This window comes from Diabrotica undecimpunctata, chromosome 8 (genome assembly GCF_040954645.1).
Source record: "Diabrotica undecimpunctata isolate CICGRU chromosome 8, icDiaUnde3, whole genome shotgun sequence".
Taxonomy (NCBI): domain Eukaryota; kingdom Metazoa; phylum Arthropoda; class Insecta; order Coleoptera; family Chrysomelidae; genus Diabrotica; species Diabrotica undecimpunctata.
The window spans coordinates 133768788-133794005 of NC_092810.1; the positions used below are offsets into that span (position 1 = coordinate 133768788).

The window sequence follows — 25218 nt, forward strand, 5'->3', positions numbered from 1 at the left end:
GCAGTAGAACAAGACATACTCAGCTACATCGAAGAAAAACGTTTAATTTGGTATGGACCTGTGAGAAGAACAGATCATACAAGGTGGATAGCAAAGATTTCGGATTGGAGCCCAATAGGAAGGAGGAAAAGAGGTAGGCCCCGAAGATCATGGATGGATAAAGTGGACGAGGCCATGGAAAGACGAGACATCAGAGATGGAGAATGGCAGAACAGAAAGGACTGGAGACGTTGGCTGAAAGAAGGAAGGCGGTGATAGCTTTAAAAATCCTTATATAGATAGATAGACGGAATACATTTTCACAAAAACTGAGAAGAAAGTCCATTTAACATGTCAAAATAAACTAAGAAAAAGTAATTGAATTTCATTTAAAAAAATATCATTTTCAAACACTAATTAATTTCTATTAAAACTATATTATTAGATGTATTTCTATAATGACAGGTTGGATGACTAAAATCAACCAGTGAGAGACATTGGACTACAATGTCTCTCACTGGTTGATTTTAGTCTTCCTCTCGTCTTTCTTTGGTCATTCTCACTGTACATATCCGTGCCAAATAAAAACAGAACTTTTGTTTCAAAAATCCAATGAAAGAATCAAATAAAATTGAACGGACAATAATACAAAACTACCTTTTAGAAGTGAATATTAGTTAAAAAGAGAAGAGAACAAATTTGTGTAGTTATAATGAAAATGCTTAGATTGGTGAGTGAAGTGAGAGAAGATAAAATTAAAAATTCTTATTTTAGCAAAAATTAATTCGAAAATATAATAGAAGGGTTAGAAGACCTAGTGCGAGGTACTTTGACAGGATATGTCAATGAAAAGAATTTATATCGGTACCCAAGATGGAAATTTATGGACAAATATTAGGGAAGCTGATCCCAAGTAGGTATAATTATTAAAAGAAATAGACAAAAGGAATAATTTATACCTTTATGGTAACGATGAATACGAACTCTATGTAGAAAATCTTATCAATAATTTCTCATTGATTATCACAGTTCTTCAAATTTATTCACCATCTAATGAGATTATACTACTATACTACCACTGTCAGCAGAATGTACAGAAATTATTTAACGTATAACTACGTTGGCCATTCACTAATTTATATTCTTTATTTCTGGAATTACATTATTGATACAACTTTTTCAGGTAGGAGCTCTGGTAAAAGAACTTATAGACCATTTAAGCTCAAATTAAGTTATGCGACTTTTTATGCAAAGAAATTACTAATAAAAGCGAAAATTCAACAAGCCGAACATAAACAAAATTGATGATAAGTACAAACTTTAAATACAAATGACAATATTAGTAATTTAAGTATGTTTCTCTTGTGTAATCTTGTGCAGACAACTTAATTAAAAAAATTCTATTTAGTTTTTAAATACATCTTAGCATTTTTAAATATAACCGTTCCGCAATAAAATTATCTTCCACCTCTACATTGTAACAGCTGGATATTGCGTCATCGCCCGAGTGAACCCTCATGTTCATTTTATGTCAAGCAAGAAGTGAAATATGTAAGGGGGATACATTGTGTTGTGCATTTACTAGATGGCTGACATTTCCGTATATCTATAAAGAAAACATCACAAGAATTTTTAAAACGAATGTAAATATTCCAAACACAATAACAAATGTAAAGGATATAAATTTTCCAACAAATACGGAAATGCATAAAGACGTCCATTTTGCTTTTATCTCCGGCGGACTAGCGGCAACTGGCAGTGCGTTCGGAAAGCTATCGGGGTTGCCTGACTTCGAGGTAAGTTTTGTAGTTTTTTTGTGGATTAACTGCTCAGTTTTATTTCACAATAGTTTTTTAATGCAACTATTTTTATTTATTTTTATCTTTTAAAAACAATGTAATTATTATAATGTGCAAAACCAAAAGATGGAATATGTTTTAAAATGTGTACATTGATGTATAGGAAATTAAAATAAATTTAAATGTGAGTTTAAATACGAATGATATTCCACATTTGGCGACTTTACTGATTAATTAAATTTAAAATATTTATACCAAGATTTTAGATTAGGCAAGCTAATCTATATCTGTCTATTGTTACAGGGCTACATTTTAATAAGGATTATATTTTTCGCTCTAATGTTATCTACAAATACAGCATCTTTAACATTTTTTGTTAAGGCCTTACAAAAAATTGCATCGATAAATGCTACACTAATATCTTCTGCTACAAATTACATTATAACAGTAAGTATAGCGATTCTTCTTCTTATTCACAAGTTTTTCTTTATTTCCCATTACTTTATTATATAGACATATAACCAGCCATAAAAATAATCTTCAAATTGGAGAAATTTGAAAAAATGCAGAATAGGATGCAGATGCTTTAGTTTTATGAATAGATATCTTCAGAATCTTACAAAAATTCTAATGATATCTATTCATAAAACCTCCAAGAAGCTCTTGGAGGTACTACAAAAGTAATAATAATAATTAGTGGAGTAGTATTCCACTCTGATGGATAAGATATTCTGATGATATTGTAAATTAGTAACAACTAGTCGAATGAACGAATTATTATTGTAATAACTACGGTATTAGAAAACCAACAGAAAATCACACAACATTCGAAATCAGGAAGGAGATTTGTTTGTTGATGAAACAGTAGTTGATAAAATATATTACAAATATATGAAAACTTGTATAACTGATAACTGTGATCAGAATAAGGAAATAAGAAGTATAATGCGTATAGCACCTACAGTATTTAACAGTATGAGAAAGTTTCTTTGAAACCAAGACTCACATCTTGGTCTCCGATCCGTATGTAGTGCGGCTATGTGTTTTCCACTCCTTCGAATGATATTGAGGGAACGATCTTAAATCAGGACAGCAATAGAAAGAAGAAATGTTCAATATTTGGGATGTATCATCAGTTAGGAGTAATACTTCCTGCTAAGATATATGCAATTAAAATAAAGTGAAAAACATCTGTACCTCATTTTGCAAGTAAGTCTGGGATCAATGTGCAATATAAGGGATTTTTAAGATGATCAAAGAAAGAAGTTTAGATTTAGAAGATTAAGTACTGCAAAAAATACAGAACAATTGTTTTGATAAGCCATGTACTAAAGTAGTTTCTGAAAATCATTCAGTACAAAATGAAATTCCAAAAAAATACCAAAAAAACGGAACGCTAAGAATTCCTTTAATAATGCGGGTATTATTTTGTTATTTCTTCAGCATTATCCTATATGGAACGAAAGCATGGACCTTCGCTAAAATAATGTGTAAGAGATTAAAGGCTTTCGATATGTGAGAGTACCGCCGAATGTTGAGGATATCGTGGATGGACATAGTGACGAATAAAGTAGTTCTTCAGCGTCTTAACAAAGAGATGTTCTGAACACCGTAAAAATAAGAAAATTTTAAAAAGAAATATTAAGAGTATTTTGTCGACGTGATGAATGAGTAATTCTGCTTGTTAATTGGCGGATTAATACCTCTATTGAAGGTTGTCACTGCATCTTTTGCGCGGTCGTCCGATACTTCTTCTGCCGATCGGTGACTTATTCCTGTTATTTTGACGACACGGGTCTCCCCCATTCTGCTTATGTGGGTATTCCATTCTTTTTTCCTATTTTGTGTCCATTTATTTATACACTGTACATTACATTTTCTTCTAATGTCTTCATTTCTCTTTCGATCTCTCAGCGTATTTCCTGTAATTCTTCTCAGTTCTGTCGTCTCTGCCATTTTAAGTATCCTTTGTGTTGTGGCTGTGTCGGGTCTTGTTTTTGATGCATATGTCATTATTGGTCTTATACTGGCTTTATAAATTCTTGATTTCATCTGTGTTAATGTGTCTGTTTCACCATATAGCGTTTTTTGTACTTGATCTCTCACTTCTTTGTCCAGAAGAATCCAATTTTATTTCCATTACTTGTTCATTACTGATGCCATCAATTTTTATTTTAAATCTGGTTGGTTCTTTGCTGATTACTATTGTTTTAGTTTTCTGAGATGAGATTGCCATATTAAATTCTTTTGCTCTTACGTTAAATCTCTGAAACAGTCTTTGCAGACTATCTTCATCTTGGACTATCAATATTGCGTCGTCTGCGTAACAGAGTATTTTTATTTCCTTGTTTCTCATTGTGTATCGTCTTCCTTTGTTAACGCTTTTGATGATTTCATCCATGATTAAATTGAAGAGCGTAGGGCTCAATCAGTCCCCTTGTCTTATTCCGCTGCCTATTTCTATAGCTTCTTCTATAGGTTATATAGGTTCTTCTATAGGTATAACTCCGCCTATAGTTTTGTTGGGTGGATCGAGTAGCTCGACAGAACTATTGCCGGTCCCAAACCCGGATAAAGGAGGAGGGGGTCTACAGCCAGGTTAGCACCCTACTGATAGACTTTAAAACCATACAGCTCATAGAAACAGGATTATGCCTTAGAACAGGAATCAATGTAAGTTGTTACTTGAAATTATTCATGTAGACAGATATCATAGGGACAAATAGAAAGGAAACGTGGACCTGGACGACGAAGAACACCCTGAATCAAGACCCTGTTTAGGTCCGCTGCGGACAAAGTAAAGATCATGCGACTAGAACGACTTTCCTATTTAAATATCAACATATAATGAAGTGGTAAGACAAAAAACGTCTTAGATGAGAATTATAATGAGTTGTTGAACTGCTTGGAACGTTCAGAGGAGGAAGGAGTATAGGAAGAAAAATAATGTTAGGGTTGAAAAATGTAAGGGGCTGGTTTAGATGCAGTTCAATACAACTCTGTAGAGCAGTGGTATATAGAGCGAAGATAGTGAAGATGATATCCAACATACGATTGGGAGACAGCACTAAAAAAAGAAAAATTACCATTTATACCTAAAAAATCATCAAAAAAAGAAGAAATTTTGATCTGAATAAGATTTATAGATACGGACAAGAAGGGATCCCAAGTTTTTCTGCACTATAAATGAAGTATAACTTAATTTTTAGTTTATGAAAGAGTTTATTTCTTGTTTACTAATAACTAAATTTTTTTCCAGGCTTTATTTGGTTTCCTCATTTTTAAAGAGACCACATCATTGTTATGGTGGTTTGGAATATCGTTAATAATGATAGGATTAGTACTTATAGTATCTAATACATCCAAAGAAGATAAAACAGGCAAGAATGAATGACAGTATTAAAAAAATACGAATGTTATATACTTGTTAATATTATAATAAAATAGTTTTTATACAAATTTCTTATACAATACTAATCCGATTTTTCGACCTGTTCTCTTTTTAACATACATAAAATATTGATCCAAACAAATGAACATACTCCGATATATGTGACTCTATAAACTGCTGGAACCACCATGAAGTTCACTAATTGTGCCGGTAACCAAAAACAGCAACTGGTTTTAAATGTAGGTATAAACTTTTGCCTGCATTCTTCGAAAATATCTTTTTTACCTTCCATTATGCTCATGGCTAAAAATAAACGAGAAATAAAATAAAGTATATTATAATAAAATATACAGCGTGTTCATAAAGTGTGAAATCAGTCTATTATCTCATGACTTAATTATTTTCAGAGTTAAATCTCTGACAGGTCGATTTTTATTTTTGTTTTCTAAATTTTTTGGAAAAAAACTTTTCTCCCTACTATCTTAGCAAATGTGACGTCGTCGATATTTTTTTTTTTAATAGAAAGGGCATATGTAATGATATTGCCAAATATCAAGTAGGCTGTGAAGATATGTCAAATTCCTTAGCAACCAGACAAAAAGTTCATAGTTACCATTGGATATGTCAATATTAAATTGATTTGTTTTATCACATCGATTTAGAAGTATGCACTAGTATCTTTTTGAGAAATATTACCCTAATAGAAATTATTTGAAATTACGATGGTGCTGTCAGAAAAACAACAAATAGAAGTTTAGATGATCTTAGGTTACGTAAAGGTTAGATTAGGCGATCGTAAAAGGAGTATAGCGGAAGTATGCGATATCTTTAATGAAAAATATCCTGATCGAGTACCAATAAGTAAAGCAAAATATTGCATAAATTTAATGATATTGGCAATGTTCGAGATAAGCTCAAAAGTGGCAGACCCACCGTTTCCGACGACAATTCGCAATTACTGATAAAAAGAAAATTATAAAAACCTGAAAGGAATACTTCCATCAACTGTCCAACGACCAATGTAGCAAAAATACATAACACATAGAAGTGCATAGAGCTAAAATAGAAGACCAACCCATGTATACCCCAACATACGAAGAAGTACCCCATGCAATTAAAAAACTTGAGCTAAACATAATAAGGCTCCAGGCAGCGATGGTAACGCAGCGTAATACAGATCGATAAAGAATCTAATTAAAGGTAATTGGCGAGAAGAAACAATGCCAGATGAATACAAAGAAGGCTTTATTGTACCAATCCACAAAAAAAGTAAACACAAAGCACTGTATTAACTACAGGGGAATAACGCTCCTAAAGACTTTACACTCTGACTCGAGCTTTAAAAATTACACTCTAATTTTTAAAGTCTTGTGATGTGCTGGTTTGCATTTTAACGATTTCTCTTTTGCACTTCTAATGAAGCTAAAACATTAGCAAAATATTGAGTTGAACGAGATAATAGAATCTTTTATAAATACGGGAGTAGCTTTTCATTATAAAAATAGATGAAGAGATCTTAGTTATTAGATACTTACAAGTGTAAAAAACTACTAGTAGACCAGCTGTAAAAGTAAACTGATCAATGAGTAATTTCTTTGCTGAAATTTTTAATGTTGTCCCTGTAAATTTTTTATCTAGAAATCTGTACCTAAAACAGAAGATCTTGTTTTAACTGACTATACTATACCAAAAATGATAATAGCGATTTTTACTTTACTATATTTACTATTTACTATATTACTATTATTTGTACTTTACTATTTTTTCTTTACTTTATGTGTAACCAGATAGAAATTTAAAAAAGGTATCTCAGAAACTACTAAAGCTATAAAAAAAAAACGGGTGTGGCAGTCCAGTGGGACTGCCGGTGGAAGTTATACTTCTATACGCGTTCGCCGTTAAAAATTTATATAGGAGTCAATCTGCACAATCATTACATATGTAATGCTATAGGTAAGAGAGAGCAGAAAGAGAAAAAGAATTAGTTATATAGGTATATGGTGCATCGTTTGCTGTATATAAACATTTGACCTGTAATAGGAGTATAGTAAATGAAGGATTGTATCAATATTTTAATGAAAATATATATTTTTATTTTTATATATGTATAAAAGGAGTTGAATGCAAAAAAAAAATTTACACATACTCTGCAGTAAAATTGATTGTTTATTTTCTTATTAATATAAAAATTACAATACAATAAATACACTGCAACATAATTCAATATTTAATATTTAAAACTGCCAATATACATAACTTACTTTACGAAGATAAAAATAAAAAACCAACTATTATGTTGTAAATTTTCATTTTATTTTAAAATTTATGTTTTTTGCGTATTTTACATATATTTAATAAGATTAACGTGAGGTTTTTAAATATTTCAAAAATAAAAAAGGAAATTCATAATTGGGATTCAAACTCACAACCACCAGCGTATGAACCAAACATGTAAAGGATTTGCCAATTAGACATGACACTAACGGATTTCAAAATTGACAGTTCTCGTTAAAACAGTGATTATTTTGAAATACAAAAGCCTAAAATAATCATAAACGTTTAATTTTAAATAATACAAAACATATCACATAAATAATAATATTAATACATATTATAGTATATATAACATTATATTTATATATACAATAATATATATATAATATATATATTATTAAATATATATACAAAAGGAACATTTTTATTCTCGAGAGAGGAAGAGAGAGAAAATATATCTGCTGTCTCTCTCTTACTCATTATCTTACATATGTAATGGTTTCACAGATTCCCTCTCATGCAAATTTCCAACGCCGACTTTGCGTATAGAAGTATAACTTCAAAAATTAGGCAAATTTTTAAGCTAAAGTCATGCCGATAATAGTTTTCTAAAAAAATTTCGCTTTTTTTATTATTTTACGAAATACAGCCCAATATACTTCATCTAATTTAGTTACCGTTGCACGTCATCCGCGTCATTGCCCGTTAGGTCACATGATACCTACATGAAATATTTATACGGTAGGTGTGTTCTTTTTTAGAATCACTTTGCCGAGTACACTGGCATTACAGCCACTAGACATATTTTATTATATACGCGTAGAAATAATATTTAAAGATTTCTATTAATGTTAACTTAAAGAAATACACAATAATATGTTTCATTTAATTTGTATAAATGCATTATAAAGCGTTTTTATAAAGAACATTTGTTCGGAACACACTGTAACTGTAATTAAACGTAGGTGTTATTTTTACATAAATTGGTAACACTTTTTTGACAGTTGCGGTGTTGACACTTTAGTTTTGTTTTTATTATTTACTATTAATTAAACTATGTTGTTTTTTAAGCAAGCGGCTCAAATTGTTTTTAACAGAAAAAAAATTTTTATTTCAAAATTTTTAGTAAAAGGTATAAATAAAACACCCAACTAACTTTTACTAAAAATTTTGAAATAAACTTTTTTTTTGTGATACATGGTATACAGCCAGCTACAGGAACTTAGTTTCCCAGTGGATTTTTGTTTTTAACAGATTATTTTTTAACTCTTGTTTTGTTTCTATTTATTTACATTAAATATTAATTTGTTTTGTTGTATAATCCACTTTTGCAATAATTATGTGACCTATTTGATTTAAAATGGATTCAGGATTTTTTTATACTTTGGCAACTATGTCAACTTCGATCTCTGTCAATGATAATGACGTGCAACGGTAAGTAAATTAGATGGACTGTATATGAAAATCAACCCTTTTGCAAAATTAAGGTACTTTGGTATTGTAAATTTTTTTTAGAATAAACGCTTTTAACTATCGATTCCCAAATTTTTGGGTTTTGAGAAAATTTTGTGTTTATTGACTGGGTAAGAAGGTGATCAGTTGATATCGACACCATAGGATGTTATAATTTTAAACATTGGTTTACTTTATATTATATACTATTCAATCCTACTTGCCTTCTTTTTACTATATATTTTTTTATTTATTCCCCATGGCTCGGAACCGATGATATAGCAGAAAAAAACTACAAATTTGTCTAAAGCACTCATTATACTAGCAGCTAATAATTGATTACAATAAGGCGTTCGATAAGGTCCGACACAACCGTCTTATACAGTTACTTAAAGATAAACACATTGACAAAAAAGACTTAAGAATAATAACTCATCTCTACTTTAACCAAACAGCAAAAGTTAGAGTAGGCAAAGAACTTTCGGAGGAAGTAGAGATAAAAAGAGGCGTAACGCAAGGTTGCATACTCTCCCCCTTATTATTCAATCTATATTCGGAAGAAATGATTAAAAAATCACTAGAAAATGTAACAATTGGAATAAAAGTCAACGGCAGACCCATCAACAATACCAGATATGCCGATGATACTATACTAATTGCAGAGAATATACAAGTTCTACAGACACTTTTAGATAATGTAGTAAATGCTAGTGAGGATGAGGAAAGCGGACTAACGCTTAATGCTAATAAAACAAAATTTATGACAATTTCCAAAATACAACAACAAGACATTTTAAACATAAGAGGGGTTCCAATAGAAAAAGTAAAAAAATACAGATATCTTGGTACAATTATTAATGAAAATAACGAGTATACAGAAGAAATAAAAATGAGAATTGGACAAGCTAGAGCAACATTTAATAAGATGAGAAAAGTATTATGCAGTAGAGACCTTAGTTTGCAACTCAAAATAAGAATATTACGTTCATATGTGTTTTCGGTCCTGCTGTATGGGATGGAGGCTTGGACCTTAAAGAAAGAGGTAAGCGATCGACTTGAAGCATTCAAGCAACAAGATGTTGACCTACAGAAGAATATTAAAAATAAGTTGGGTAGACCGAATAACAAATGTTGAGGTCCTCAGAAAGATGAAAAAGGAAATGGAAATCATGAATACGATTAAGATAAGAAAGTTACAGTATCTCGGCCACCTTATGAGAGGGGATAAATATGTGTTGCTACAAACCATAATGCAGGGAAAAATACAGGGAAAACGAACTATTGGAAGAAGACGCATCTCCTGGCTCAACAATATGAGAAAGTGGTATAATTGCAGTTCCGTCGACTTGTTCAGAGCTGGAATCTCAAAAGTGAAAATAGCTGTGATGATTACCAACCTCCTTAGAGGAGACGGTACCTAAAGAAGAAGAATAATTTCTGGGTCACTACTGCAGCGATGGATTAATGCATGAATGCAGGATGATTTATAACAAAGTTTTGGTGTTTAAAAATCAATATTCAATAAACTGTAAAAATGTTTGATACTTTAAAGCATCACTTTCACAGGTTTCTTATATGTTACATAATTTTTACAGTTTTCCAAAACGTAGTAAAGGAACAAATAGAGGACACGGGACGGGATTTCTTCATTTTCTTTTAAAATTTTAAATATAAATTAAAACTTACCTACCAAGTTGCTATCAACGGACCCCCTATCCCGGTTCCATAAATAACATATTTGATAATGGTGTCGGTGTCATATGGTTCTATTGGTTGCTAAATTAAAAAATATCTATTTTGTTTTAACTAAGTTAAATAAGAAAGTTTATAATGTCATGCAAGTGAAAAAAATAATTCATAGACGTCACAAAAAATCTGCACAAACAAAATGAAGTGTATAAAACAAGAACCATAGAAATATGGAAGCTTTTGTAGGGATGTTTCACATCTTCAGTAGAATTTACAATATGCTTGGAAAACAAATTAGAAGCGTGGAATAACAAATGTGAACTAAAGTGAATAATAGTAAGAAATTAATACTAATATACATTATTCTTTCAAGATAATCAAGTGGTGATTGTATAGAATAATAGAAAAGGATGTAGAAGATTTGGAGAAAAAAGACCTGGGCTTAACAATAACAAAAACAGCGTCAAGAGAAGAAGATATTACAAACTCTAGGAAAAATACAGATTTAAAACTATTATGTAAAAAATGTTATGGTACATGGTGCAGAAAATTAGAAAAACAACAAACAGCAGTAAGATATAACACAAATGAAATGCTTTTAAAAATGCTACCAGAAATCAAGAATGGACAGAAAAAGGATTAAAGTAATATGGACATGTAAGAAAATCTAGTAGAAAATACAAGTATATAAAACAAACTGCAGAACAGAAAATGACAGCAAAGTATTGTAAAAGAAGAGAATACAATAAAGAAAACTTTAACCAATACTAAAACTAACGGAGTTATTTAAAACCACCATTTTACCATTTAAAATCCTTATAAATTCATAATAGGTATATAAAACACAATAACTTTTAAAATATACCTACTTACCGAAAGTTTTTTGGATAAAGTTTGTTGTGAAAATTCCGAAAATGTACACAAAGTTCCATATATAATTGAATTTGTAATAATTGGACGTTTTACCAACGATGTTTTTATAAATAATCTAATGCTGTTCATGCTGAAACAATAAATACGCTATTAACAACAGTGTCAAGATATCTAATCCATAAACAATCAAAAATTTTAAATTTGAAACTCCTGTTAAAAAAAAATTCAAGGCCATATTTTAGAATACATTTTTACATAAAACAGACATTTAATCAGTGGTAATCAAACATTTTTATGAGTATTAAAAGACTAAAAAAAGTCAAGAAAAGTTTTAGAAAACACCAGAATAAAAACTTTTACCGCACTATGACACTATGCTCTGTTTCTCCAGATTTACTAGAGACCCAAAGGGTTTTGTCATTTTAATCTTCTTACGTCTGAAATATTGAGCAGATCCGCGGCCAGCAGATTTGGATGGAAGTATAGTCTGGTCTTGTATGCAGAGTTTACAGCAGATATTCGCTAACTGTTGGTAACTGTAAATCTTGGTGTAATCTATGGTTCGTAATATATCAAGGGGCATTGCAGATCTGGAGCAAGTGCCATTTTGTGTCCTAATTGGCGTATTCATTTGTTAGTTGTGTCTAAATTTTTTTGTTAGTTTCCACAGCGAATAGTTTGTATCATCTGCAGGTGAAAGGTTCTTTAAATATTTGTTGTTTCCATTGTCTTTATGTTGGATCAGTTTTCTTTTGAGTAGTCTGCAAGCTCCATTAAGATTTGCTTTATCTTCCGGGTGTCTAGTGAGCTGCCACCTCTTTCGCAGTTTTATTATTTTTTTTTAATATGAGTGTATTTATATGAGCAGGATAGGATAAGTTGTGTTTGTAAGTAATTTCTGGGGTGGACGTCCAAGCAGCTTGCTGAATAACTGTAGTTAAATGAGCAACTGCATTTTCTATGTCGCTATCACTTTTAAGAGACAAGTTTAGGTTAATGGATGTTTTTATTTCTTCTCTATATCTGTTCCAGTTTGTTCTTTTATTAGAGAGTCTTAAATGTTTAGGACAGTTACGAATTTGGCTTTGTAGATCTATCCTTTAACAAGTATTATAGGTTATATTATAGGTTAGTGTAAGGTGGCCAAAGAGTACGCACCCGCCCAAGAGGGCGTACCTGTTTTTTTCGAATATATACTTTAAGAAGTTGTAGTGACATCTATTCTATACGTTTTCAACTTTTACTCGTAGAAATACAGACTCTATGCTGGCAAATTGATAAGTTACATCTTTGTTTAGAGGTCATTGTGTAAAAACATGCTTGCAGTATAGTTTATGTATAGTTTTGCTCTTGCCGAAAATAACGTGTTAAGTGGTAAGTAGGCACATTTATTACACTTGAATATGATTAATTTACTGACTATGTTTGTCTTTATTTATTTTACCTTGTTTTACTACGTTTTTTGTTTCGAAAATAAAAAAAAGACAATTTTATGTACAAGTTGGTGTGCGGCCCCAAGAGTACGCATTTTAAGGTTCCCAACGGTGTACTATTAAAGTACATTAAAGGAAAAAGAAGTGTTCAAAAGGCCTCAAGTGCAAAACGTGCGAAGTTCTCTACAAAGAAACTCCAAGCGGAACTTTAAAATTAGTTTTAGAACCAGGGTCCATGAATGCAGATTTGTTCTTTCAGTGGATTTAACATGTTGTTCAAGCAGTAAGATCTAATCAAGAAACAACTATTTTGTTTATTTTTGATAATTATATATCACATCGTACCTTACAAGTCATTAATTGTTGCCGAAAAAAATCATATTCATCTTATGACTATTCCACCCCAAACGCTTCCCTTATCAACTGCTTGATACGGGATTTTTGGGTCTTTTAAGTCGACTTATAGTCAATTTTATGACAGCTGGCTCATCAGTCATCTTGGTAAAGGTATTAACCAGACTAACACAGATGGTTTGTTTTTAAAAGCTTATTTGTTGCTAAAATTGAAAAGGCTGTAAACCCTTTTAAATCGACCGGAATTTTTGCGTTCAACCAACTAATATTTTCAGAAGAAGACTTCGCTCTTTCTATGGTAAGTTTCTAATGGACTAGATACTCAAAAGCAACCTGAACAAAAAATATTGACGGAAGCAGCATAATCTGCCTCAAACAGAGAAAACGAAAAGGAGATAGAATCTAGTATATGTGAGGAAGTGTGGGAGTAAAATATTAGTCACATGATGAATTAGAAGTGGTAGATTGTGAAATTTCCTTAGATATCAATATTGAAAAAAATCAGTAGCTTAGTTAAATTTTTTTCTTTTGAACACACCAGTATGGATCGAGTTGAAATTATAGATGTTCCTGATTAAAAACATTTCAACCTGAGCCATCAACTTCAATTCGGTCTCTATCCGAAATTAGGCCACTACCAATGTAATGTTCTGAGGTTCGAAAAAGAAGAGCTTAATTGCTGTAATTATACTTTTATGACGGGAGAGATTTGTTTTCAATCCAGATCTTCTGCATACGTCGCTCTGAGGAGACCAAAGAAGGTCGAAATACGTATAAGCGGATGGCAAAGGCCCTGTATTAAAATCAAATCTCAAGAGTCTTTCTTTTTCATAAATTTTAAAAATTTTTAATTTAACCTTAAAACCTCATTTATATATAATATATTCCATTCAACTGAAAACAGTCATTATATTGCGATTAATTACAGAATAATGTTTTTATCCCTTTGTATTACATTAATACAATCGATATTTTATGAAAAATAAAAGATTTTTGAAAACCAGACTTTTTACTATTTCTAAACGTATTTTCTTGGGTAAAGTAATGTCAACTGAATGAATCAAACTAATGAAACAATCATTTTTAGAGTAAAATTAAAACAAAAAATATTTCAAAGCTACACTAGTTAAAAGTCTAATGATTTATGCTATTCATAAGCGGGTGATAAATTTCAAAAATTAAAAATTACGCTTATGAAATGAAATATTAGCATTGCTGCTGTTTAATATTCGAGAGTAATAAAATAAAGGCGAAAAAATAGGAAATCCAGCTATGAGCCAACTTAGAAACTTATGAATTTACATAATTGCATATGCAAATTCTTTTTATCCCAGCAAGGGAGATAACACGTATTTTTATTCTTAAAGTATCGTGTAAAACATATCAGCGATAAGAAGACGAATAAGTCAGTTCTTAGTTATTATGGGATTAAAAAAATTCAGAGAATGGATGTAAAGAAATCAAATTAAATGCAAAGAATGAAAGAATATATTAACCCATTACTTACCACGGTATGAAAAAATAAGAAAAGTGAGGACATTTTTTATAACTTTTATTGTTATAATGTAATTAAACTAAACAATCAAGAAAAAAAATGAAAACATGTTTTTTTGCAAAAAACTGGGTGTTGCGTAGACGCATCACCGGTCAATGCCGTGTACTATGTGTGGTATTTCTGAAAGCAGCCAATATGAAGGTAGACGTTACATTTTTGCAGGTATAAAATGTCTGACTGTGACAAATTTGACATTTGTTGATGGATTTGAAATTTTTTTTCTTGGTGAAATGTACATTTTTAGTAGGCACATAACAATGTAGGATCTAAAATCCAGCTGCGACATCTTTTTTTCATGTGTAGTGTTATAAATTTTCCATGAATTTACCAGAATATTATCCATGGTATTTGTGAACAAGGGCCACCACCATTTTTTTCCTTTGATAAGTGGCTACTCCATTATCGTGAAGGTCAACACCTCTCGTACTCGCTGAACTTCGATCAACTTCGCGAGTAGCATAGTGGCCGCTTAACAATTTCCCACGGAGCTAATTGAAGTTAAATTTTCGTTAAAGCTTTATTCATATTTATAAAACAAAGGGATTTGTTTCTCACTATAACAATGTCGATCTCAAAACAAGCAGCTGGTCTGATTGTGACTGCCAACTTGACTCATCATCACCACATTTGAGGTGGATACACCACGTGCAACTAGCAAAAACGCACAGTAACTGTATTTCATTTATGGCGGTAAATACCAACCAGAACATAACAGATTGGTAGATCAAACCTTAAAAATTTCGTTCTCGCTTATCTATTTGACCGGTGATGCGTTTACGCAACACATAAATTTGAAGTTGATTTAGAAAAAAAGATATTTCTTGTATATACTTATTTATATGAAACACATCACTTTTAACATCTTGTCGAGTAAATAAAAGCAAAAAAAAGTGTGGCAGTCCAGTGGGACTGCCGGTAGAAGTTATACTTCTATACACGCGTTCGCCGTTAAAAATTTATATAGGAGTCAATCTGCACAATCATTACATATGTAATGCTATAGGTAAGAGAGAGCAGAAAGAGAAAAAGAATTAGTTATATAGGTATATGGTGCATCGTTTGCTGTATATAAACATTTGACCTGTAATAGGAGTATAGTAAATGAAGGATTGTATCAATATTTTAATGAAAATATATATTTTTATTTTTATATATGTATAAAAGGAGTTGAATGCAAAAAAAAAACACATTTACACATACTCTGCAGTAAAATTCATTGTTTATTTTGTTATTAATATAAAAATTACAATACAATAAATACACTGCAACATAATTCAATATAATAATACAATATAAATTAAAATGTAATATTCATAAGTATTTAAAACTGCCAATATACATAACTTACTTTACGAAGATAAAAATAAAAAACCAACAACTCGGATTATGTTGTAAATTTTCATTTTATTTTAAAATTTATTTTTTGCGTATATTACATAATATATTTAATAAGATTAATGTGAGGTTTCTAAATATTTCAAAAATAAAAAAGGAAATTCATAATGGGATTCGAACTCACAACCACCAGCGCATGAACCAAACACGTAAAGGATTTGCCAATTAGACATGACATTAACGGATTTCAAAATTGACAGTTCTCGGTAAAACAGTGATTATTTTTGAAATACGAAAGCCTAAAATTATTAAAGGTTTAATTTTAAATAATACAAAACATATCACATAAATAATAATATTAATACATATCATATTATATATAATATTATATATATATACAATATTATATATATATATATATATATATATATATATATATATATATATATATTTATATATATATATATATATATATATATATATTTATATATATATATATATATATATATATACATATTATATAATATTAAATACAAAAGGAAATTTTTATTCTCGAGAGAGGAAGAGAGAGAAAATATATCTTCTGTCTCTCTCTTACTCATTATCTTACATATGTAATGGTTTCACAGATTCACTCTCATGCAAATTTCCAACGCCGACCGTGCGTATAGAAGTATAACTTCAAAAAATATTTTTTTATTTTACAGAATAAATTACGTTTATTTGAATTTCACATGTTCAAAAGTTCAAATTATTTCCATTTTTATGAAAAGATATTCTATACAAATTTTTTAAAAATTATAAATTTTATTCGTTTTTTAGTAAATGATAAACCTTAATTTTATGAAAACCACTTACATTATCCTCACGAGTGGGTTATGCCAAATAAAAAAATATTATTTAAGGTGTTGCGTAAACGCATCACCGGCACAAAATGGGTTAAAAAAAATCAGAATGCATTCATTGCAAACCTCTGCGGTTGGTTTTAGATGCGCTTAAATCCACACGTAACAAGAATCTCTTAGATCAGTGTTTCCCAAACTTTCTCAGATCGGGGACCTCTTTTTTTTTATTGTTACATTGAATATTTACAATCAACTCTATACACAGATTTTTGTATTTTATTAAGTGATTCTTTATTATGTCCTTAAGTAATAGGATGTCCAGATCATTGTGAAGTGTTTGGTTAGATACATACGATGGAGCTTTACTTATCATAAGGAGTATTTTGGATTGGAACGTTTGAGGTATCTTCGTCTTTGAAGGTTTACTACAGCCGCATAGTTCTATTCTATATGCCCAAACTGTTATGAGTATAGCTTTGTACAGAAGCAGTTTATTTTCAAGAGATAACTGAGATCTGTTGTTAAATAGCCAAAATTTTTATCCAGATGCAATCCCAAGTATTTGACAATTGGTTTTATAGAAATGGGAGTATTATTAATATAAACTTGTGGACATGTAGATTTTCTTGTTGTAAAAGTAATTTATACTGATTTGATAGCTTTAACACTGATTAATCCATCGCTTAAGCCAGTTTTGTAATTGAACTAAATGATTTTGTACTTTTTGTGATGCTACACTAGGGTCGTTATCCACTAACAAGATTCCAGTGTCATCGGCAAAAGTAGCTAAGAAGGTGTCATTGCTGGTTGGAACGTCTGCTGTAAATATCAGATACAGAAATGTGCCCAAAACGCTACCCTGAGGTACGCCAGATTATACGATGTGATAATTTGAGTTTGCTGTCGTTTTCTGCAAAATATTTTCCGTAAAAGAGTGGGAAAACATTGTGGACAAAGTGAACATTACTGAGCATGATTTTATTTCGAAGGAGCCATTAACGACGATATATTCCCAAACATAGACATTGATGATAGCGATGAGGATTTGATTGAATTCCCAATTATATTTTTTATTGAGTCCGTTCTTTTTATAACTTTTACGCCACCACAAGTTATCAACAAGGAACCAGACCAAGATCCACAACCTTCAACTTCTTGAAAGATATTCGTCCTATACCTCAAGCTCAACCCAAAAAAATACTGCACAAAATTGGAAACGAAGACGTTCGGCTATTTTGACGGACACGCCTGAAAAGCAAGCATGATTACAGCAAGAGCAACTGAGAAACTTAAAAGCTAATAAAAAAGGAAAACAAAAAGTCAAAAGGAAAATTGTTTCAAAAGAAAGCGATGAAGAAAATGAAGAATGTTTCTGCATTATATGTTGTGATTCATACACTAATTCAAAATCAAAAGAAAAATGGGCGCAATGTGTAGACTTTAAGGGGTGGGCGCCAATTGGGGGGTAATTTGATACAATTTGCAAGACTAAACAAATATATTTTTTTCCAAACGTGGCCAGTTTCTTTCAAATCTAATAGTTAAAATAATTATATCGAAGTGAGTGCTTCTTTATTCATGGTACAATAAACGACATGTTCTTTATTTACATATTGAATGCACAAAAAAATAAAATGTAAAAATTGCAACAACTAACCCCGGTCTCCCCTACATATGTATTTAGTTTATTTACCATCATCTCACACCTTTTAAAATTTACAAATTTTAAATAATTAAATGCAACTCTCTATACAGTCATTATTTTGCAAAAGAATAATTCATGTAAACATGCAACAGTTCTTTATGTACAAAGAAATAAGTTAATATTTATAGGAACCGTGGCAACCCTGTAATGTAAGCCATAAATGAAATCTGATTCCCTCCTCTGGTTATCTGGTTTGCGCACAGCTTATCCTGGACAAACTGTACCCGCAACAATGCTCGTACTCGTACTGCTTACAAATACGCGGGAATCGAGCCAACGTTCAGTGGGTTGTTCAAAGAAAAATTGAGCGCTATGATCGGAATATATAAATCAATTTTTCTAAATCGTTTTCGTTTTTTTATGTTTTTACCGCCCCCTTAAAATTGTTCATCGCACACAAATCCGCCTATGGTCATCACCATCCTCTTGAATCGCTGCATAAAACACTAGGGGGGAAGCAACCACTTTGGGAATCACTGCTACAGACGGACTGTAACAAAATTCTCAAAAAAAGTAATTGCTTTTGTTAAAACCTCCAAATTACTAAATAACCAAGTAACCATCAGTTTTACACATTTATAGTCGTAGACATAAATTTAATCTTAAATCCACATATTAATTATTCTGTTATAAATTCTATATTAATTTATCAATCTTTAATTTTTAACTTATCTACTATTTATTGTATTGATCTACTTACATTTTAAAACAACTAAATAAAGTATATTTAAAATCTTTTTTTCATGTTATCTAACTGTAATTGCAGCTGCATAAATTTTAGTTGTATTGATAAGATTGCCAAATATCGCTGTAATCGTTGTTTTATTTCTAAAAGTCTCTGCAGTACTTCTACAATTTGTGTTTTCTTGACACTTTCATAATTATTGTATTTACGTTCTTGTATTGCAGCCATTTTTAAACATAAAAATATAAAGATATAATAAAATTGTTGTTTCTGAAAAACTCAAAATGTCACAAATGTCATTTTGATTTAGAAAACATGACAAATCTTTTTTTTGTAGGGGATACTAAACAACCGTTAGGCGGATGTTTTATTTAGCTTTAGTTTATTATCATGATCAACTTGCTTTCAACTTTCATTCTTGAACATAAAACTGAACAGAACAGAAGAATGGAAACAGGCTACATCTCTCCAATGCATAAGAAAGGCAAAAAAACTTATCCAGCTAATTAAAGGAATAGTACTAATACCAACAGCATGCGGATTATACACGAAAATATTACGAAACCTAGTAGAAGTAGACAGTATCGGCAAACAAATTAAACAACAAGCAGGGTCAGGGGCGGACTAAGGCCTAGGCAACCTAGGGCCCGCAATTTTTGAAGCCCGAATTATGCCGAATCATTGTTGATGAAGTTGACAAGTGTGGACGACCGTTCCCGTGCTTATGCATCCATACCCGCAAGTATCGATGTCGATGCATGAAAATATGATAGAATCGCGCGCCGATCGAGTTTAAAAAGTCAAACGAAGCTATTTAAATCAGTCCTCTGAACGTTACGTATGGTATTTTATGTGAGTTTTGGTTGAAAATTGTGCAATTAATAGGTACTTAAGTCCTATATACTTAATTGCAAATAGATTGTTTTTAATTCATAGTTAATACCTTATGAAATTCCTAATTATAAAAAATCAATCATCACCCACTTTGGCTACGTCGGAATCTGGAACGCGACAAACACCTTCACCATCCAAAAATGAAAAAAAGGCAAAAAATCCAAAAAGAGGTGATTCTTATCTTCAAGCTATCAAGATATATACATATATATATATATATATATATATATATATATATATATATATATATAAATATATATATATATATATATATATATATATATATAAATATATATATATATATATATATATATAAATATATATATATATATATATATATATATATATATATATATATATCGCTGCAAATTACAAAGTAGATGCGGAAAAAGTTGCACCGTTCATCAAAAAATATTTAAAAACTACAGTTGCTACTGGATCGTTGGTGTAAACAAAGGGAAAAGGAGCGTCAGGATCTTCAAATTAGCGTCTATATCATTGTGTTCTGGATCTACAAAACCCAGTTCAGGAGAAAAATGAAAGCTGGAGGAACAACAAACTGCCACCGCCGCCAAACGTTCTGCTACCAGCAAAAAGGCAAAATATGTAAAGAAAGTGACTAAGGCTAAAGAAGCATCAAAGACAGAGAAAAAGCCGACCAAGTCGAACAAAGTTGAAAAGAAGTCAGCTCCTAAAACTGCGTCATCTTCATCCCCAGTTCCGACTTCTGCAGACGCCAAAGTAAAAACACCAACCAAAGAGAAGAAATAAAATAAAGGCAGTCATACGAAAAAACCAAAAGCGCCTAAGCCAAAGATCGGCAAGGCTACCGCAAGTCCACAAAAAAAAAGTAAAAAAAAAAGTTAAAACTACCTAAGAAAAAGTAATTGGACTAATTAATATCTTCCAATTATTTTAAAAAATGTAAGTTTTATAAAAGTATTACATTATTTGATTAAATAATATATAATATAAAATACCACAAATTGTGATTGTGATATTGAGTAAAATAAATTTAGTTGAAATTAATTTTGTTCTTTCTTTTTAGTACGTAGTCTTTAAAATGAGTTCTTTTAAAAATATAAGGGAGTGTGAATAAATAAAACAAAAAGTAGATCGAGATAAAGTGGCAAAACAAATGAAAAGAACGTTGGAAAATTTTTTAACTGAAGACGGAAAACAGTTACGACAATCGTCATCATTTTCACAAATTTCACCTGTTTAAACACCAGAAACATCATGTATGTCCGAAACTATTCTGCGAAAAGACCAGCAGGAAAAACCAAGCAATTTCGATTGTAAAGATAAAATAAAAGAAGACAATCTAAATTTAAAATCATCTCAAAGTAATGATGAAAGTAAGAGTTTTGTAAACGACATTGCATTATGGCCAGACACTTAACAGACGCTGTGTGAGAGTATTATATAAAAAATCCACTAAAATTAATAAATTAATCTTTGGAAACGTCTTCTATTCGATGTAACGAAGGGTCAAAACAAATCACAAAAAAATTAACTATTGCCTCCATCTTCAGAACAATGAATAGCGGGAAAAAAGTTAAATGAGATTGGTTGGACTATACTGAAATCAACAACCTACTGTACTATTAGGTCTGTAAATTATTTTCCAAGCAAACAACGCTAATGACAAAACGGACGATTGATTGGAAAAATGCACATAGAAAAATGTCAGAACATGGAAACTTTACTGACCATATTATCTGCTGTGATTACTATTAAATTTTAGAGAAAGATTAGAGAAATAAAAATATTATGAACAAGATTTAAACCTAGCAGAACTGAAAAATGAAGTATTATAATTTAAGACTTTTGTAAGTAAAGAAAATATTATTTCGCGTGTATTCATGTGGTCATTTATAAAGAAAAATAATATTGCCACATTCCCAAATTTAAACAAAATTCTGAGACTTTATTTAACCATTCCAATTTTTTTCTTGAAATCCGACAATTAAATAGAACTACATAGGTACTATATGCTTTGAAGCCAAACTACCAAATGCAATATATTATGTGTCATAACTAAAAAATAGGCACGGAATTGAAACGTTTCCTAGGGCACGATTTAGCCTTAGTCCACCACTGAGCAGGGTGTAGAGATGGACGATCCACCATAGATAATTTATTTACATTGAAAATCGACGTAGAAAAAAAATGAGTAGAGAAAAATAGAAAAATTCAAGTAGCCTTATTATGGCCTTATTAGACTTGGAAAAAGCATGACAAATGACAAATTTTAAAGTAAGTCCAGTTCTTATTAAGACTACTCAAAAATATAAAAATAATTATATATATTCACTAAAAACTAGCTGATATTTTAAAGATTATAAATAAATATGGACTTACATGATTTAATTCATTCAAATTATATCAAATGCTTTTTTTACACCTTCAAAATTTCAGTAATCTTATTAATAGCTCGATGATAAGATAAAACACAATATAAACATTACAAGTACAATAAAACACCAACACGAACGAATTTTTTAGATGTGTTGTCGGTTTAACTATTCATTTCATTCAATTCAATTCAATTGGATACAATTACGATGAATTTAAAAAGAATTATGGTAATATATACATATAACCATAACCTTCACTGAACTCTAGTAAAAAATATAGTAAGGTAAACTGGTTTGCCTGTTAATAGAAATGTTAAAAGTTAAAAAAGTTAGTGATAAAATAAAACGACACTAAGATCCATTTAAAAACCAGATTACACAAGAGATTATATTATAGTCCGTCTAGAAAGTATCCGGAAAAAAGAAAGCAGAATTATAATTTTACGGTATTTATTTCTATCACTTGAAATATAAAATTTCAACAAATAATTCATCTTTTTAAACCTCTATTTAAATCTAAACACTTAACTAAACGTCCAGGTACACCCGAATCTAGGTCAAGGCCATAATTTTCGGTAATGGTGTTCCAGGCCTCTAAAACTGACCGAATCAAACCTTCTTTATCTCGTGGCGCTGCTCATTCCACTTCAATCTTCATCAGTCCCCATATGTTTTCAGTGGAGCTAAGATATGGAGATGCTGCTGGCCACGGAATTGTTGCCAATTCGTGTTCTTGCATCCAAACTTGAGTATAAGCAGAACTATGGCATCATGCATTATCTTGCTGAAAACGCCACCCCTCTGGATATAAAACATAAGCCATTTCAAGAAGAAAACCATTTAGGATGTCACAATATTTTGCACTATCAACAGTAGCATTAACTATCCAGAGAGGTATAGCACCACGCTGAGATATTGCTCCCCAAACCATTATTTTAGTGGGAAATTTGGAAATTTGAATGGTAACATTTTCTCTTGATAGGACTTTTTAGATGATTTGCACCAAGCTGGAAACAACTTTCATCAGATATAAAAACATTATTAAAATTATCTTCTCGAAAACGTTGACTAAAATCTATTCTTTGTTGCCTTTATTCTTCGTTGATTTCCAAATCTGTTCGCTAATTTTCAAAACCCTAGGCGCGGATTTTGTCATCCTAAAGCCACTAAAGCATTTAAATTGTTTCTGCGAATCTTACGCGGTCTACCCGAAACTGGTCTATGTCTCATATCTATGCCATTTTTTATCCTCTTTATTGTCTCATACACTGCACTTTTTCCAAGTTCAGTCAATTGCACTAATTTTTTAACGTTTCGGACACCCTTTCCGGATACTTTCTAGATGGACTATACTTTAATTTCAAATATTTTTATTTGTATTTGAAGTTATACTCTAATTTCGTTTACGTTCGGTTGTATTTTCGCTTATATTATTAATTTATATATTTATCTAAAAATTAGTTCTAAAAACTTAATTAAGCACACCAGGGCTATCTTTTTGTGCTTCTAATCATACTACCAATGAAAGAAAAAAGTTTGCCTTTTGCATCTGGTAAAAAAGTATCTGGTCCTTTTCTCAGCCACCTCCCTCAGTGGTGTGAACAGGAGTCTTTCTTTGATGGTTGCGTATTTCTGTTGCTTCGAGCTTCTTCCAGTTGTACTCCGCGATGGAACTCCCAACTTGGACAGCGTACAGTATAATCGATCTAACGTAGGCCTGGTATAATTGAATCTTCTTGGCCTTCGATAGTGGACTGGGCCTAACAATATAAGGAAGTATTAGTTTTTTAGCAGCGTTTGCTTTTACCTTGGGTTTTTGAGTATGCAAATTGAAGTTTAGTCTTCTGTCGAGGTAGACTCCTAGCTACTTGACTGATTCTCCTGATTGGATTCTGTTTCCTTCTACTGCAATTTCTAGCACTGGTGGACTCGTCTCCTGGGTGAACATGATGAATTGCGTCTTCTCTGCTTTGATTTTGATCTTCCATTTTTCGGTGTATTTCGTGATTTTTCCGAGGTGATTTTCTGACAGAAACTGATTTTTACTTGCCGTACATTCTTTTTTGTACTGCAAATATAAACTCATTTTCGATTGCCAAATAGGTTCCAAATAAATCTTGGACGATCTTTTCCGGCAGTAATGGGACTTAAGTTTGTTTAAATCACTCAGGAACCTTTTTAAAAAGATCAATGAAGTGCTATCATTGTTTAATTTTGTTTTCATTTTTGCTGCCATCCTGCTACTACTGTTTTGGTTGTTTGAAGATTTAGAAAAAACTTTCTCTCTCCATTTTTTCATTTCTTGTATCTTCGGAAACCCAGTTCCGCACAGATCATTCGCCTATATCGACGGTATTTAAAAAAAATGTTTGCATACTCGAACAAGTTGACCATTTAAAAAAAGACGATAAATCAGACTCTAATCTTTATATTTTGGTTGTTTCTTCTCACTCGAGCCTTTATCAAATATTTTTATTTCCTCATCCAATCTGCCTTCCAAACCTTCTTCTGACTCTTTTTTATTTGCAGTTCTTCTTTTAACTGAGACATACATTACCCTGTTTTTAACGAATATACCTACGCTTATCTTCCCAA

At 31.1% G+C, this 25218-nt stretch overlaps 1 protein-coding gene and 1 long non-coding RNA gene across 3 annotated transcripts; one reads left to right on the forward strand and one right to left on the reverse strand.

Annotated features, from left to right (window-relative positions):
• Window positions 1–1487: 1487 nt before the first annotated feature.
• Window positions 1488–5237, forward strand: LOC140448040 (uncharacterized). Its single transcript, XR_011951648.1, has 3 exons — window positions 1488–1775; window positions 2082–2225; window positions 5038–5237. It is a non-coding gene; the product is annotated as an uncharacterized lncRNA (long non-coding RNA).
• On the reverse strand, window positions 5191–22828 carry LOC140448039 (mpv17-like protein). Of its 2 annotated transcripts, none has more exons than XM_072541084.1 (5): window positions 22628–22828; window positions 11458–11587; window positions 10586–10671; window positions 6705–6817; window positions 5191–5472 (listed from the first exon to the last, which is right to left on the reverse strand). In XM_072541084.1, exons 2-5 carry the CDS (start codon window positions 11584–11586, stop codon window positions 5252–5254), a joined length of 549 nt encoding a protein of 182 aa, XP_072397185.1. In that variant the 5' UTR covers window position 11587; window positions 22628–22828; the 3' UTR covers window positions 5191–5251. The 2 variants fall into 2 exon arrangements, with proteins under 2 accessions (XP_072397185.1, XP_072397186.1); XM_072541085.1 differs by lacking the exon at window positions 22628–22828 and adding an exon at window positions 19385–19663.
• Window positions 22829–25218: the final 2390 nt, after the last annotated feature.

Excerpts from the sequence above, each read along its gene's own strand:
- LOC140448039 (XM_072541084.1), bottom strand. The coding sequence starts at position 11,586 with ATGAACAGCATTAGATTATTTATAAAAACATCGTTGGTAAAACGTCCA. Across the intron at positions 6,818-10,585 it reads GGTCCGTTGATAGCAACTTG|GTACAGATTTCTAGATAAAA; the intron begins GTAGGTAAGTTT and ends CTTCTGTTTTAG. Across the intron at positions 5,473-6,704 it reads ACTAGTAGTTTTTTACACTT|CCATGAGCATAATGGAAGGT; the intron begins GTAAGTATCTAA and ends GTTTATTTTTAG.